This window comes from Chroicocephalus ridibundus, chromosome 3, assembly GCF_963924245.1.
Source record: "Chroicocephalus ridibundus chromosome 3, bChrRid1.1, whole genome shotgun sequence".
Lineage (NCBI taxonomy): Eukaryota > Metazoa > Chordata > Aves > Charadriiformes > Laridae > Chroicocephalus > Chroicocephalus ridibundus.
Window position 1 is genome coordinate 9,614,418 of NC_086286.1, and position 17,383 is coordinate 9,631,800.

Genomic DNA, 17,383 nt, shown 5'->3' on the forward strand with positions numbered 1-17,383 from the left:
TTTTTGGACGTTCTTTAGTTACCTTTTCAATCTTCTCTAGCCATTCTTTGTTGGATGCAAGTTCTGCCATAAATGCCTGATGCTTCAGCCACTTGCTATGCAGGTTCCTTGCCTCATCATAGGACATATCCTGGGCTGTGAGCATCTTTTCATTGATCCAGAGCGAGAGCTGAAAAGGAAAATACACACGTGTTTGTGAAAACATTTGTAGTGTGAAATAATGCAGAGTATCAAAATACCTCCAGATCAAGGATAAAGAGATGCCTCTACAGAAGAGTTGCGTGAGATTCAGACTGCTTTTACTCAGGGTTCAGACAAGGATCCACCTCTTCAAGAGTTAAATTTAAACATCCATCTCCATTATATAAATAACCCATGACTCAAGCAGAAAGGAATCAACTCCATGATAAGCAAAATCAAACACACAGGTCTCACCCAGTTCAACAGCAAGAGGAACAGGGACATGCGTCCTACTTAATGGTCACAGTGGGTTTTCGTAACGCTTTTCCCTTGCAACATTACTCAACGTGCTGCTCAGGACCAGGACTTGAATGTCATCACCCTGTGGAGCCTTACTGACTTCCTGAGGACACTGCAGAAGTACACCCCAGTGAAATGGCATGCAAAAGGCAGTCTCCAGAATGAAACAGAGCCCCAAGGTAAATTTTTCAGGGAAACTCCGCATCAGAAATTCTGTATTTCTACTCATATCAAAAGTCTTAAGAACAGAGATGGTACCTTTCCCCCATAGTTTTTTCTCTATATAGGTTTACATAGCTAAATTTATTTGTCCAATCTCCAGTAGTGTTTTGGGACTCAAGACTTTCCTTTTCCCATTATATAAAATCCAAGACTGATTTAATTTCGATTTTCTGCAAATACAAAGACATTGAGAACAATTTCCAGACCAACACTAGAGAAAATCAATCCTTCAGAAGACAGCTTATTTGCCAAGGGCAAACAGAATATGAAAATGATCATAGCAGCAAACTTCACATTTCCTCTTAGGGTGAGTCTGACTGCTTTATCTGTCCCTCAGGTGTGGATAAAAAACACATTCACAGGAATGTTAATAGATCTGGAAAAAGATCCATTTTCTGCATATTTAGAGTCGCCTACCCAAGTGGAAAACGTCAAGACAAATCTAAGCGTTGTTTCTAGAATGCCACTTCAGCGACACATGCTGTCCTGCTGAGGAAGCACCCTGACAAGAAGAGTAACAGATCATGGGTGAGACTTGCCAATTCTCCGCTACGTACTCGGAATACAGGACAGCAGATGCATTTAGCATTCTCAAGCCTTTTTTAAATTCTCCCTTAAAGGCACTGTTAAGCTCCACAAAAAGTGAAAACTTATCACGGCAATCAAAGAAACTCCTCAACTGATCTTGCTATTAAGCCTAAACGGAAAAATGCTCATGTTCATGAAGATCTCTGTAGGCAGCGAAGTTTACAGTTGTAACAGGCTACTGTGCTACTTAACAACCAAAGGCTACATTAAGGACTACTATATAACCCAATATTCACAGCGGTTTTATTCCTGCCTTTCTGGGTAGGAGACGGCTGCTATACTCTGCAAATTGCACTGCTTGTCTTTCATTGTTTGCTTTTACTCAGCCACAACATTAAGTCTTCCGAGAATTTAAAAGTGCCTCCCAAGGAAAGGTAGCATCGTCTGTATTAACAGATGGGGTGAAGCGAGACACAGACAACATGAGGTACACAGGCAGCGGCTGTCAGGATAAAACCCTCATTCCCAACTCTCACAATGTTGTTACGTTCCTTCTGATAACACAGAAGTGCAAATAAAGAATTTAAGGGGCGACTATTAAAACTGGTTTTTGCAACCACTATAGTCACTAGAACCTTCAGTATCTTCAGTGCAAAAGCAGATCTAAAAAATAATACAATAATTCCCTAAAACAGTGCCTCAGATTGACACTGGCTAACATTTATTTCTCCGCAAAACCTTAAGTCAGTGCAGAGCTAGCTATTAGGCTTCCTCCCATCCTTTGCCCATATACCACAAAATTTTGTTTCTGCTCTCAGCTCCTGGAGGGCTGTAACACTCCGCAATGAAAACCACGCATGAACTAAGAGAAATGCAGAGACAAAACCCCTTAAATCTGGCAGAGCAACAAGGGAAGCTGAAAGAGCACCAGGGGCTGCTGCACTTCCCAGACGCCGCAAACACCCAAGCTGACACGGCCTGTCTTGCCGTGTAATGTCTGCACCGCATGACAAAACCTGCCGGCACGCTCCGTGAACAGGTAGAAAACTTCCGATGTGCAGAGTCTTGCCAAATGCTTTCACTCTGGCGTCCCTAGAGAAATTAGCCCAGACAGTACTGGGACTTCTAAGCACTTCCAGGGAAGATCAGCTTTAATCTCGTTGAAGATGAGCTGTGAAAGAGCAGGAAGTCTGAGAAAACTAAATGGCAAAATTTATCACATCTCCTCTTCTCAGGATTTTCTGCCGTCACTCTTTATTTCATTCACTCAGCCAATTTAGTTAACACATTCGTATTTATGAATGCAAGAAACAGATAAAAAAGCAACCCCACCAGGATTAACCTGTGACAGCGCATCTGGCTACTAACAACAACAAAATCTGCTGCATTTTCCCTCACCTGTGACCGGGAAGAAAGGTTTATCACTGCCGAGCTGTTGTTAGAGCATTACCCTGCCACCTCCTCGAGCGCCGCTGACTCTGCTCACTGCCTCGCCTGTGAGTCAGAGGCAGGAAGGAGTGAGGGGCAAGAGGCCACGTTTACAATAATGCTTCAGCGCGGAGCCACCAACGAGGAAAGTGGCGGCCCTGGGGAAGGAGCACACCGCGGAAAACACTCTTCCCTTCCTCAAGCTACAGACAGATGGGAAACCATCCCTAAGGAAAGCCAAAGGATCACAGCCGGGTGAAACAGAGACCGGTTCAAATCTGTTTCTAACTGTTGTCAGCTTCACGGTCAACACTCATGAAAAAGCAAAGGGTGAGGTATTCCCTTGGCTCCCTTCCACCCCGCAGGACAGCAGTGCTCCATCACACAATCCCTCCAGCCCAACGTAGGTATCAGTAGGCACTTCGTAATCACACTAATGCAAATTCTAAGTCTCATTACAGCTGTCTTCTCAGAACAACCATTCCATTACCGTCAAGGCTAATGTCATCTCAAAAAGGACTGAAGAAATTTGTAACATTTGGGTATTTTAAGTTCTGTCTTTGAACTGTACTGTCCAGACACCCATGCTTTAGTCGCTGGAGAGAAACAATTGAGAGGAAAGGCATGCAGGCAGCCAGACATTAGAGCTTTTATGTTTTCCTTTTTTTTTTTCCAATGATATATGGGGAAAAAACAGATCCTAGGGAACACAACCACATTGACGCAGAAGCCAGAAGAGTTCCAAGAGCTGAGGCGTTTTTTTGCCAGAGATGTTACAGAGGAAGGAAGAAGCTGCTGCTAATAACAGCAGAATTTTTGCTAATCTGTCATGTTTTTACTATCAAGGAAGGAACAATTTAAGCCGAGTTCATGGTTAGCTTACGCAATGCAGGAAAACAGACTGCATCTAGGCAACCAAGCAGTAAACATCATTTGCCCACTTTATGATCATCATTTTGTTTGTTTTGTACGAAATTTCAGCTGCAGGGCACTTCCATTCACACACTGAAGCGACTTCCAGTCGCTTGTAGCTGGCTAGGATGTGCAGCTAATGTACTGACTCTTGAATTTAAAAGCACAGCTTTGTCACAGTCAGGTCTCTTCGCAGGCTTCAGATAAGGACAGTTAGTTTTTAATGCACATCACAGGCAAGGTTCTTTAATATCTGTCAGTACTGCATGTAATAACCTGAAAATTACTTGATTAATTCCTCATGCTAGGAACACGATTATTCCTAACTTTAAAATGTTGCCTTCAGTGTAAACAAATCCACGTAAGTCACTAGAAAATCTGGAAGGGATTTCTTTTTTTCAATGGTATAGTACTTAACAATTTTAAACACGTGCAAGCCATCAGATAAATAACACATTAAAAATTATCCAGTTTAATCCTGCTCCCCTCTTATTCCTAACCTCCTATTCTTCTGACTAATGTTTTGCAGAAATCACTTGAAATCTCCTGCCCCCGGCCACACACATATATACAGCTGCAGGCAAAATTCTTAATGCGTTCAGTGCTAATCCCACCAGATTCCACATGATTAATTTATACCCCAGCAGAAAATCTTCACTGCTTTTGGCAATCTTCCCTGTCTTCATCTGAGATGACAAAAGGAAATTCAGTTCATGAGAAAAAAAAAACAAACAGATTAACTTTTGCAGAGTTTTGGGCAGTGTTTTTTTGAATTGTTTACTCCACGCTAAACACTACTGGATGACTCGACTGCAAAACGCTGAGTATTACAGTCCTCATAAAATATGGGTTAAGAATGGTCTTCTGCGGGATGCAGCTTTTAGAGGTAATAGCAAAGGGATGTAAGTTACCTCTTGACAATCCTGAAGAAACTTTTGAAGATCCCGGTTATCTTTCAGTCTCATCAGAAGTTCACTGGCTGCTTCACGGTTCTTCCTATGTCTAGGAAGCAGAGAAAAAAAACAAACTTGAAACGGGCATTTCATGCAAAACTGTCATTTGTTTCTGCAACCTCTTCAGGATACACTTACTGAGTAAGTGTGTGGTGTGCGTCTTTTACTGCCTTTCAAATGAAGGACGTCTTTGAAGCTCAGATATGCATGTGTTATTTAACGGGCTTACTTAAGTTCAGCATCTATTTGTTTTTGTGACCAGTTAAATATGCAGGGAAATTCTGAAGTCAGCGGGATTTCACAAGTGTAATGTACAGAATTTGGCCCACTAATTTCAAGACCCCGGGAAAGTTCAGACTGCTTGCCAGAAAACATACGAAAATGACCTTCAAAATTGCAACGATAAGATTGCATGTTACACGGATCTTGAAAAGCGTGTACTCACTCTTTAAAATATACCTTTGCTATGGCTCAGCACCTCCTTTTCATGAACAAAGCTGGAGTGGTTTATGCAACCTTCCAAATGCTGCATCTAACAAACAATGCATGCAACACACCTATGTGTTTCTACAAATAGAAGCTTTATACACATTGGAACGTATTTTTCAGAGCATTTAAGAGCAGACAGAAGAAAAGGTTCTTCTAGAAGCCCTATTTTTAATCAATAACTGCTTGCCCCTTGAAGGATGAGTCACGCTAGCAGTCCCAAAGGTCTTGGCGGGTTCTTCAAATGGACACGGTGCCTGAAAAGCCGATTCCCAAGGTACCTCTGAACACGTTCTTAACTAATGCTTGATTTGGAGCAGTTACCACTGTCCTTTGGTACTTTCATTACTTATGAGGCGATTTAGATGGAGGAGACTAGATAAAGAAGACAATTTTTATTTATTGCTCATTGTGTTAGATTTGTCCATAATTCACTACACAGGGTCTTAAAGTGAAATATTGCTGCCCTTTGTAATAACCTAAGATAAACAGGGATAATGAGTTGGAAGTTATTTTAAAGGGTGGCAATTTGTATGATGATCTCAGCACATACTGACAACAGCTAAATAAATCCATGGTAGTGGAAATCTACAGAGACTCATAATAGTCTAGAAGACTAAATTACACGTTGATGACAACAATCAGATTAAGATACCACTTTTCCTGACCTACAGTAAGTTACCAGAGCAAGCTCTCTGGCATGAATTTAGAGACTTCAGAAACACAAGGAATACTTCTTTTTTATTATTATGTAAATTGCTTTACATAAAAGCAAAAGATCTGTAGGCAGAGGAACAGGAGAAAACCCTTTACAGGACTGCTGTAATTGCTTCTCTTTTGTCTCAACAGCTTCCTCTGAAAAACCAGGCAAGCAGCACCTATGTAGCTGTAGGTCAAGAAAACGGATTTACAGATCAGATGGCAAGGAAGACGTATGTAACCAACAAAGCAAGATATTGGAGTCCACGCTCAGGTAATCTTGAAGGTGTTATCTTTGAGGTGTTATCTGAGAGAGCACAAAGGAAAGGACACATAAATTGTGCCTTAGGAAAAATCTCAAAAACATAGCTAACGTCATTGGGTTTGATTCCACTCTTTCTCGTCTGCTTTTTATACGCCTGGGCAAACACAGTGCATTACTCAGGTTGCTAAAACGAAGCGAGGAATTTTTTGAGTGATTTTACCATGATAATTTCACAGATTTAAGGCTAGATTACATTATAGACTCATCTATTCTGGAGAGGACACAAGTTATGAAATTAAAAGGAGAATTTTCATGACGCTTCTTTGAATAGAGTTAAGACTAGGTAGAGAAGTTTTTATGTTGAGAAAACTTGAGTTTAAAAAACTAACTAAAATATCTTCCACAGAGTGTTGGAAATACTAATGTCAAGAACTTTGAAGGGAAACCATGCAGGGATGTCAAAAACAGGTGATGACATAGCTTTGTTTGGGTGGGGTGGGGTTGGTGTTTTGTTGCTGTTTTGGGGGTTTTGTGGGTTTTTTTTTTATTTCTTTGGTTGGTTGGGGTTTTTTTCTTTGTGTGTTTGGGGGGAGGGGTTGTTGGTTTGTTTGCTTTGGGTTTTTTTGTCCTCAGCATAATAAATATGATCCTTGGCCCTTAGAGCTATTTAACTGTAAAAGGTTGTTTGGTTGTCCAAAATGACCTGGAGTGAGACTGAAAGATGAGTATTCTCTAAAGAAGACAGGACTGAATTGTAATATGCTTTAAACTGGATACCTGGAGATGTGTTAGTAGTATTTTGAGGATGGACACTGCTGGAACAGGCAGGAATTCCTGTATTTTCATCATAAAATTGATGTTATTTTTTATGGGAATAAAGGGCCTTAAGAATTCATTTAGTCTGTTCTCCTGCCCCAGACTGGCTGTTATCTAAACATTATTAATCCCTTGTTCATGTTTCTCTAAATTCTTTAAAAGCTCCAATGACAGGGATTTTAGAGTTTTCTGTGCATAATTACCCCTACCACTAGAAAGCTTCTCCTACACTCTGCTACCAGTACATCAGAAGGGCTTTGGGTGGAATAAACGGGCACACAGACCGGAGAACAGAACCCTTCCAATTACAAATTTTTATCCAGATACTAGAAGAGCGTGGTGTTAAGGACGCTGGCTGGTCACCCTGCTTCCCTGGCTGCGTGTGCAGAGGCCCCAGCTGAGCCAGCTGGGCGCATTGGGGTGGTGGACAGGCCGGACTGCAGCTCTGCTGAAGACGACATACAAGCACTTGGCCATCACTGGAGGGCAGAGAAAAGCACAAAGCTTACTGTTCAAGTGTTGATTGAAGCCATCGCTATTAAAATTCTGCACTTCCGAGACGTGCGTGGCAGAGAAGGGCCAGAAACTCAAACCCTGCCACACTTACATTGTTAATGACTGCTTCTTGCTACTAACTTGCTGAAATAGTTTGTAGGCACAAAGAAGTTTGCTCTGCAGACGCTAATTATTTAGAACGACTTTGAATTCATCTGCTTTTTCACATAAATAATCACATGTATGACTTATAATACAGCCGTATCTACAGCTGCATTAAAAGCGGGCTTCCCTATGGATACACAGAAGAGGCAACCTCAGATCCAAATGTCCAAGCTAAGCCAGACCTACACGTCTGGTAGAGGGGATAGGGAATGTACTGTAGTCATTAAAACATGGGGACACCTTCCTTTCGTGGCAACATTATGAAGAATCTCAAACAGGAAAATGAGATCTGTTCACCCCAAGGAGGTTTCTGCCTCAAATTAATCCAAGAGCAGAGCACCAAAATTTGCCACAATGTTCCCATGCTATCTCCCCGGAGGCCCCTGAGAATGCTAACAATGCCGAAAACCGACAAAATCACTTGTGGTTTAACTGTAAGCCTGTGGGCTTCAAAGCCTGTGCAGGAATAATAAATCTTACATGTAGCGTGAAAGCAACTGCCTGCGAAGAATACTGAAATATATGCAAGCAGTTTTAGCTTCTTTAGTTCTGCCAGCAAACAAGAGGCACTCTCCTTTCTGAATGGGCAAGAACAAAACTTACTTCTGTTCTCTGCTCAGCAGAAAGCTGCACAAAGTTGATTAAAACCAAGACCAGATCACAATCTGAGTCAGATCTGCCACTGTCTTTAAACTACATCTCATTTGCAGAGTCGAGAGAGGCCATGAGTAGGCATGCAGACTAGGGCAGTCCCTTTACGCTCTTCCAACAGAAAATGGAGGAGAAAACGCTCTCCCTCCGGCTGGCAGAAACAGCAGCAGAAGTTACCAAAGCAGGGACAGCTGTGTTGGGAAGACCAGCTTCTTTCCTAGCTGGAAACGCTAGCTAGTGATAGCTTTATTCAAATCCTCTTCTCCTTCCCTTACCTTTTCTCTGTGTCCTTATTTCCATTTATTCTTCCCTGTGAACTGCGCTAAAAGATTGTGCTGAAGTATTCATCTCCTATTGAACAGCTCTGCTCTGCTTCTGCTTTGTCCTCTCCTTCCTTAGTCTGATGCCTACCATGTCTATTTAGAAGGTAATCATTTTAGGGCAGGGTCGGTCTGCTGTACCAATGGACAGTGGGGTCTCCTCTGGAATAGGCTGAAAGCATGACTGTAAAAACACTATTAATAATACTAAAAACTACAAAGAGCACCATTTGGGAAGTATGGAGCCACAGCACATATTTGTACTTGTTTGTTTTGGTCCTTTGTTATACATCCAGGTGGAGCTTGGTTGGGAGAGGGATTTTTTGTAAAACTAAAGAGGTTTCCTTTGCTACCACTCCCACTACACCCAGCCCTAAGGCTTTGTTCTTGAGGCTTATCAGCCTTACAGACTCAGAGAGCAATCACACGGATTTCCTGAATAGCAGTGCACCGGATGGTTTTTGCAGTGCCCTGCATATATAGCTTTGGAATTGAGGAAATGCATTGGAAAAAAGTGGGCTTAAAAAATATGGTCTCTAGGACTTGCCTGCCATTCAGAGTAGGAATTCCAGAACATGTCCCACAGCCAGGACAGCCCAGGTGGCCAGCTGCAGTGGCACAGGACAATAAGGACACAGAGGAGCAGCTGCACAGGGTGGGAGGGGAAACAGTCACCGGAGCACCACAGCTGGGGCAGCAGGAACCTCTCTCCAGCACACATAGGGCAGAGGCTGAAGCTGTCTCCCACTCCAGCCACCTCAGAAAGGGCTGCCAGAAGCATCTGACCATTTGCTACTATATCCTTAGATGCTACCTTTTAATATTCCAAAAGTTGCAGAAAGACACCTGACCAGAAGGCCAGGATCAAGTCCTCCCGCTTTCATAAGTGGATGGGAAAACTTACAGCAGAGGACATTGCAAGTCAGAGAGGGTAAATGAGGAAAATTCATTTCCTAGCTTTCACCTTGATTGCTTTCGTATTTCCTCTTCCTGGCCTTTGCGGATTCTCGCTGGGATCTGAAGAGAGTCAAGCTAGTTAGAGAGAATGAGAACACGAGGTACCCCTGGGGTTAGGCTGTCAGAGGGCTCAGCGGCCCTCAGCAAGCTCTGCAAGAACAGGAACATCTGCCTTTCTTGAAGCCGCGAGCCACGGCTAAAGTCGGTGTATACGCAGTGGGCCATGTGTGCCAAAACAGGAAAGTCACAACATTGTCTGAACTACTTCAGTTCAGTTTCTGCTTGGAGAAGAAGAAACTGTGGGAGCATGCAAGTCTGGAAGAAGGGTTGTCAGTAACACTTGACATGAAATTTCTGTATGAGCTTATTGCTGTGTTCTGATACTCATGATTGAAAAGTGCCTTTAAAAACTCCACTATAGTGGAGTTTTCAAAAAGCAAAAGCAGAAAAAAATCAAATAAAAAAATCAAAAATTTCAAAAATCAAAAGCAGAAAGAACCATGAATCATAGTCATCAAAACTGAACATTTGGTTTTCAAAGAAAAAGAAACTCTTCATGTTCTATAGCATCCATGCCACAGCTAAACAGACAAAGCAAAAGACTTGTTCTAGGATGAAAGACTCGTTTGTACCAATGCTTCCTAATCTGATTTCAGAAGGGCCAGACAAGTCGGAAAAGGAGATCAAAGCCGAGTGGGTGGGGTAGACATAATTCCAATTACACTCTTGAAGAGCCACATTCCTTCCTCAGAGGAAGGACAGGAATACGTTATTATTAAATCAGCAAGGAGGTAGCAGAGGAAACTAAGACTTGTGGAACCAGGTAGAGCTAACTACTACAGCTGCAACCATACTATAAAGTCTGTGAATACTCCAAGAATTATACACCAACACTCATATAGCCAAATTCTGGGTTGTGAGCTCATTACCTAGTAAGTCTCTAGAAAATGGGAGAGGTCATATTTAATTAAGATTAGCCTGCTACATTTTTTAAACATTACAGTTTCTATTTTTCCACAGGACAAAGAAAACAGTCTGCAACAGGCATTTTCTAACACGTTACTTTGCCTTTGTATTCTGGTAGAAGGTCATCTCTCAGAGAACAGAATTAAAGTACGAACAGCTACATTCCACTATCATTCTGACCTTACCTGTCATCAATAGAGTCCACTTTCTCCTGGATTTTATCAGAGTTAATGTTCCCGTCGCTAACTAGCCTCCGGCCAGTCTCTACAACTGCATTGATCTTTTCTTCATTGGCATCCATTGTGGTCATGAAATCCTCCTGTTTTTTAATAGCGGCTTCTGCTCCTTCCAAGGTAGTGGGCATTTCTGTGTGTGCCAAAACATACTCCTGTGATGAAAACACAAATCAGAGAGATTAAAGTATTACACTCAGGCTATGCTGTCTGCTCCAACAACAGATTCACCAGATATGAAAAGAAATGTCTCCCAAGAACAGCTAGAAGTAAAATACCAAATCCAAATTATAGCTAAAAAAAGGGCATTTTATCTGTTTGTAGCTCTCCTGCCAAATGATCTTGTTTGTTAACTACTTGCAGTACATGATGTCAACCTGTAGAAATGAAATAAGGTGGATCTTGACCACTTGCCTGGTTATTAAGAAATGCTTCTGCTTGCTTGGTATCTCTGAGAAATAGCTGGTAGGCATGCGACTGGGAAAGGAGATTTTGCCTGTTCTCCCACATTTTGTGAAGCTCATTCCATCCAGTGTCCAAAGCCTGTAGGCGCTGGCGTAAGAACATGTACTGAGCGTCAGTTTGCCCTTGTGTCACCATCTCACCCATGTCCCTCATTTTCTGATAATCTTCCTCATAATTGTTGATTTCATTCTTAATACTCTCATGTTGAGTGAGCAGCTTCTCAGCCTCCGTCAGTGTGTTTGGCATATCTTCGGATGCAATTGCAGTCTGCGTTCTGGATAGCCAAGACTGGAAGTCATCCAGATCTCTCAGGAACTGCTGCAGTTTGCTTGCCTCTCCGAGGGACTCTTCCCGATTCTTGAGGGTGGTCTTCATTTCTTCCCATACATCGTTGATTTCTGCGAGCCGTGAAAGGATGGCTTGTGCCTGGTCAGGATGCTCTGATTCCAGCTTTTCTGCCTCTTTTTGCAGGTCGCTTAGCTTGGCTTCAATGGCTACCAGATCACGTTCCATGCCCGTCAGCTTCCTCTGCAGGGCCATCACTCCAGCTAGATCATTACCCAAATCTTGCGTGGATTCAATCACTTTGGTCTTTTCCCTGATCCAAGATTTGGTTTCATTACACTCAAGATGGTAGTTCTGGATACTCAGAGCAGAGAGCAGAGCATCCTTCTTCCTATCTACCAGTTCTCTGAACTGGCTCCATCTGAAATTTGTTGAGGAGAGAAAAGCAGAAAAATTGAGTTTTGTGTATAACAAGGGATAAGGATATGGCAACACTGCTGAGTGAGCAGCTGCTCATGTTCGCTTGGTAAGCCATGAAATGACCTAACTATTCATGGTTTTTTTCAGTCCTTCCCATATCATCAATAGTTTTAGCAAAACAACCATTAACCAAGCTAAGGGCTACAAAGATGATTAGGGGACTGGAACATTTCTCTTATGAAGAAAGGCTGAGGGATCTTCAGTCTGGAAATAAGACGGCTGAGGGGGGACCTTATCAACACTTGTAAATACTTCAAGGGTGTGTGTCAGGAGGATGGGGCCAGGCTCTTTTCAGTGGTGCCCGGGAACAGGGCAAAAGGTAATGGGCGCAAACTTGAGCATAGGAAGTTCCACCTAAACATGGGGAAGAACTTCTTTACTCTGAGGGTGGCAGAGCCCTGGCACAGGCTGCCCAGAGAGGTGGTGGAGTCTCTTTCTCTGGAGACGTTCAAAACCCTCCTGGACGCGTTCCTGTGCAACCTGCTCTGGGTGACCCTGCTCTGGCAGGGGGGTTGGACTAGATGATCTCCAGAGGTTCCTTCCATCCCTATGGTTCTATGATTCTATGGTATGTATTGTAGAGTATGACAAATATTAGCAACACTGAGTCCTTAAATGTATAATTTTTCCTCAAGTAAAAAATTGCTAAGTACACCCAAATTTCACATTAAATGTACTCTCTCAGTTTATTTTGAAGCCAAAAAATAAGTGAGTTTACATGAAATTATATTGGTTTCTTTTTTATCATAATAGTTATTACAGTAAATTTCCAGCTCTCAAATCAATGTACTGATACACTCAAGACCTGACTAAAGTCAATACCAAAACTCCATCTGTTAATCAAATATTTGAAAGACACAGCTCTCTTTCCTTTTGAAGCTTTAAAGGCCTACACCTTGAAGATACTTCAGGTAATAGTATCAGAATATCTTAAAAAAGACATACAAGAAACGTAAATAACCCCACTGTACTTGTTTCGGCCAGCGTCATGTTCATGACTATGAGGCCTTCACTTACCTTGTGTTGAGTTTATCTTGCTGTGCTTTTATCTCCTTCTCACTTGGATGGCCGCTGTGCATTAGCTGTCTAGCAATTTGGTTCACTACTGCAACACGGGATGCCTGATTGTTCATTTCTGGTTCTAAGCTTTCAAACCTGGAGGGGAGAGGGGGGGGACACAGGACGGGGAGGGGAATAAACAAAAAAAAGATCACACAGGCATTAGCAAATCTGAGCCCCAGGCAAGTTAAGAAAGGTAGCTGGTGTAAAAAACTTCCACTCAGTATTCCCCAGACTTCCCGGTAAAGACATTCTCACCTGTGCTGGATCACTTCCAGGTCCTCCAGCTTCTCTGGAATCTGCATATTATTCAGCCACTTCTCCTTTTCGTCAATCCAAAGCTCACAAGCATCTGCCTCGCTGAACATCTTATAAAGAGCAAGGGTATCCTGCAAGGCCTGTTTACGCAGCCGAGTCAGCTCAGCAACCTCTTTGTATCTTTCCTCTATTCCGGACAATCTGCCTTGCACATCTGGAGATCCGGCGTGTTCCTGTGGTAGGGCCTTTGCTTGTTCATGAAGCGAGTCAATAGTTGGCCGGTAGCTTGCAATCTCTTCAGCCACGTCTTTGTGTTTCTTGACCAAGGATTGAGTGGAATATTCATCATGGCCAACATCATTGCTGGAGACAATTTTGAGGATGTCCAACATCCATGCATCAATGTCGTCAGCGTCAGCCTGGAACTGGTGAAGGAGAGAGGCTTCCTCCAGACGCTTCTTCCTAATGGCAGATAACTGTTCCAAGTTAGCCCACTGCTCCCGGATATCCTTAATTCTTTCTCTGATTTTCTCAGACCCAAAATGCTCTTCCGCAATCATGTCTTCACCTTCTTTTATTGCCTGCTGAAAGTGGCCACTACGACCACTCATTTCGTCTTCAAATGCCTTATGTTTACTCAAGAGACGTACGACACTGGTTAGGTCCTTCCCATAGTCATCAGATGACAGGATCTGTTCCTTCTCCCTGATCCAACCCTCTTCTTCAGCCATTTCCCAGAAGAATTTCCAGAGGCGCCGGGACTCCTCCAAGCGGGCCCGGCGCTCGGCTGCGAGCTGGCAGAGCTCTTGGTAACAGAACTCCATGTGAGCGACACGGTCCCTGATAACTTGCGGGTCACATGGTTTGTAACCTGTTCAGATAGAGAACATACATTACAACTTGGACTGATTAATTTTCATCTCTACAGCTGGGGCATATACAGAGTTCTTAACTCCTGTTTGTTCCATCTATGAAGTTTACATAAAAGAATTCATATTTAGTCTCCTGAAAGTGAGACACACAATGGGGAATTAACGGTGACTACAAAGTTACAGCAGCTGATGGTTAGGAGCATGACATCCCAAGCAAAACACAATGCCACAATGAATTCTTGAGCAGGTACCTGGACTAATTAATCATTGACGCAGTGAGTAAAAAAGGAATGAATGAAGCTGGATTCTCTTATTCTGGTGCTGAATTTAACCTAACATGCCTTGCAAAACTAATGAGGCTTATAGATAACCTTATGCGCAATTAAGACAAAGAAGGATGTGCTGGCTGCTAATTACCTTCTCCATCGGTGGCAAACTTCTGAGCAGATGCATTGACTCCTCTCACTCTCTCAGCTTGAATAGCAATGTCAGCTTCCACCAGAGCATGTTTCTGCAACAGGTCTTCAACTCCTAACAAATGTTTGCCATAGTCTTGAGACAGCAGAAGCACCTGATCAAAAATGTAAAACATAAGTAAAATGGGCTGAAGGCCATAAACTGTTTATTTCTTAATGACTTGGGGCATTACGCTGTTCTCTGTTGTTACGCTGATTTAAGTCCAGAGGAACACCAGGCCCATGGGGAGACCTATTTCAAATGTATCGAGACATAGCTGATAAGAATTTGAGACAATATTTTTGAAATCACTGGCAACCATTAAGAACTTGACTGCTCTTTAATGCAGTTTTAAGTCTAGCGTGACGAGAAGCTAAGTTAGCTCGGCACAAGCAATAAAAAGCACTCAGTCCAGGTTCTGTGAGCTGCCATTGAGCTACACACATCTTTCTTTCCTTCAACAGCTTCCAAGTTCTGCTGGCTGATGGGCAGGAATAAAGTCACGGTCCTTTACCTTCCCAGAACCCAGGAGAACAGACAGGAAGCAATTAATGCTTTTTCAAGCACAGAGGCGAAGACATGACTTGTTCCCCATGTAAATTGTGATGAAGAGAGATTATTTAATTCCCCTTCACCAAAATCGTCATCCTTACCCTAAGCACTGTGACCAAAGCCTTTGTCCGTTATGAGATGGGCATGAAGCTGAAAAGTAGCTCTTTATAGAAGTGAACTTGTTCTTTCTCCTTACTTGTTTTTAATCTTTATTTTTTAAAAATCATCATAAGGTATAAGGAATTTGTTCACTGCTCTTTACCATGGATCTTCTGCATTTGCCTATTAAACCAGAATCTTAAAAATTTACAAAAAAAGGACATCTACACCTCTCCAGAATATTTGGCCTACGTTCTCAAATGGCTAACACCTACCTTCATCTCATCCATCCAGTCCATAATATACAGCATTTCCTGGAAAATCTTTTGCAGACCAAGATTCATCTCCAGCCGCTGTCTCCGTGCCCTGAGCAGCTCCAGGAGGTACTCCCATAGGCGTATAACATTGTCCTTTCTTGCAGTAATGCGCTTGATATCATGGTAATTTTCAGTCTCAAGCTCCTTTGCAACCGCAACCACGGCCTGGACTCGTTCTTCATATGCTGCAATATCTGTTTCAATGGCCTCATGCTTCTTTGTTGCGGCCTCCACTGCTGGAAGGTCAAAGCCAAAATTATCCTGTAAAGACAGAGACACTTCTTCAGTAACAGTCGCTGAGCAGAAAAGCTCTACTGCTCAAATTCTAACACGATTTCTCCTTGTGAAGCATACACTTGTTAGCAAATTTGGGATCTCAAAATGCTCTGAAAGGTCTTTTTTAATAACATCAGAGATACCCCTGATAACCAGAGAACCACTGACAAAATCAGAGATATAATTTACTACTTTTGGGAGAAGAATCATGGTGACCATTAGGATCAGGTTGGGGCCTTGGATTTTTTTAAAGTAATCTCTAATATTAAAAAATAAAATTAATTCCTGGGCTAATTCCACTGAATTGGCCAAAATATTCAGATAAAGAAAATCTTGACTGTGGGTAGATATTTCCACATCAGTACCTCCTGAGTACAGACTGACAGATTCAACGAAAGAATATCCCAAATGCATTAAAGACAGGACATGCAGTACATACACATAAAAACCAAATATACATTTGCACACAAGTACAATAAATAGAAATATACATAGACTCCCTAAAATATGAGGCATAGGGGGGGAAAGATTCTCTTCGCAAGAACTGTATCCTATAATTACTCATGGAAATAATTTTAGTCACACAGACAATTTCTGAAAGCAGCACCTGAGAAACGAGACGTTGATTTTCACTCAGCCAAGTTTCTCTCATAGCTGCCTTGCGATCAAATCTGCGTGCAAGTTGTTCCAGTTTCTCTTGTCTGATGAGCTCATTTCGCAGTGCCAGTTCTCTTTCATGTTCAGCTTTTTCCAGTCTTTCCCAGGCCTGAGGACGTGGAGAAAAAACACGCATCTTCTAAACACACATTCTTCAGGATTATGAGAAATCACAACACCTTTGTATGGAATCAGGAGTGAAGTCACTACAGCGAAGTTTCACAAAACTGGCTTATTTATTTATATGCCAATAAATCTGGCTTGTATTGGCTGGCCTTACGCCTTGTCTGCTAATATAAGCGCACTAATATAAAATTAGTTCTCAGTTCATTCATAGATTTTCTGAGTAAGGGGTCTAAGACTTGTTTACCTCAGATGCATTTTCTCAAGTTCATTTGGTTTTTGCCTCCAATAAAGCCTAAGGACACAACCCGGTTCGAATGTGTAAGAGTGTATTTGTTTAATAAAAAAAAAAAAAAAAAAAAAATCGTCTGAGTCCTACTCCCAAATAATTGGATTCTGTCTTTCTCCTTTAGGAAATGAGAACTAGAGGTTCATGCTGTCTCACATCCAAAATCAACATACAATTGCTGTTCTTTATTACATCCACTTCAGAAAAGAAAACAACTGCAGAATTCGGTTACTTTTGGTGCATACCAGTCCTTTTGTTCCCCAAAGCCAGAAGTAGTTCACATGCATGACATTACTATTGCAAAAAATAAAAAGTCTTAGAAGCATGTCGAAAGCCAGCTCATCACCTTTCAGATCTTCTTACAAACAACAAAAATACCCACAAGTAAACACAAACTACCCTAGATTCTTCTAAATCCTAACAGATGTGAAATTGCCTGAAACCCAAGTATTTTAGGCATTCAGAGGCACAAGGGCTTAATGCAAACAACTGTGCAGTTTACTGCTCTCTAGGATGCAGACCGAGGCCACAAACACCCACAACAGCTGCTCTGGGAATGCCAAGCATGATCAAACACAAACGAGGAAAGCTCACAGGTTTAAGTTGTTTGTTATCCTTG

General features: G+C 42.2%; 1 protein-coding gene across 3 annotated transcripts in view; it reads right to left on the reverse strand.

Annotated features, from left to right (window-relative positions):
* SPTBN1 (spectrin beta, non-erythrocytic 1) overlaps nucleotides 1-17,383 on the reverse strand; it is a 137,029-nt gene that overhangs the window by 25,127 nt on the left and 94,519 nt on the right. For all 3 annotated transcript variants that reach the window (XM_063327897.1, XM_063327896.1, XM_063327898.1), the window contains 9 exons: nucleotides 16,303-16,461; nucleotides 15,378-15,680; nucleotides 14,413-14,566; nucleotides 13,124-13,994; nucleotides 12,824-12,961; nucleotides 10,991-11,747; nucleotides 10,529-10,731; nucleotides 4,482-4,572; nucleotides 23-169 (listed from right to left, as the gene is read on the reverse strand). In XM_063327897.1, the coding sequence (XP_063183967.1) occupies nucleotides 23-169; nucleotides 4,482-4,572; nucleotides 10,529-10,731; nucleotides 10,991-11,747; nucleotides 12,824-12,961; nucleotides 13,124-13,994; nucleotides 14,413-14,566; nucleotides 15,378-15,680; nucleotides 16,303-16,461 (2,823 nt within the window). The remainder of the gene's footprint in view (nucleotides 1-22; nucleotides 170-4,481; nucleotides 4,573-10,528; nucleotides 10,732-10,990; nucleotides 11,748-12,823; nucleotides 12,962-13,123; nucleotides 13,995-14,412; nucleotides 14,567-15,377; nucleotides 15,681-16,302; nucleotides 16,462-17,383) is intronic.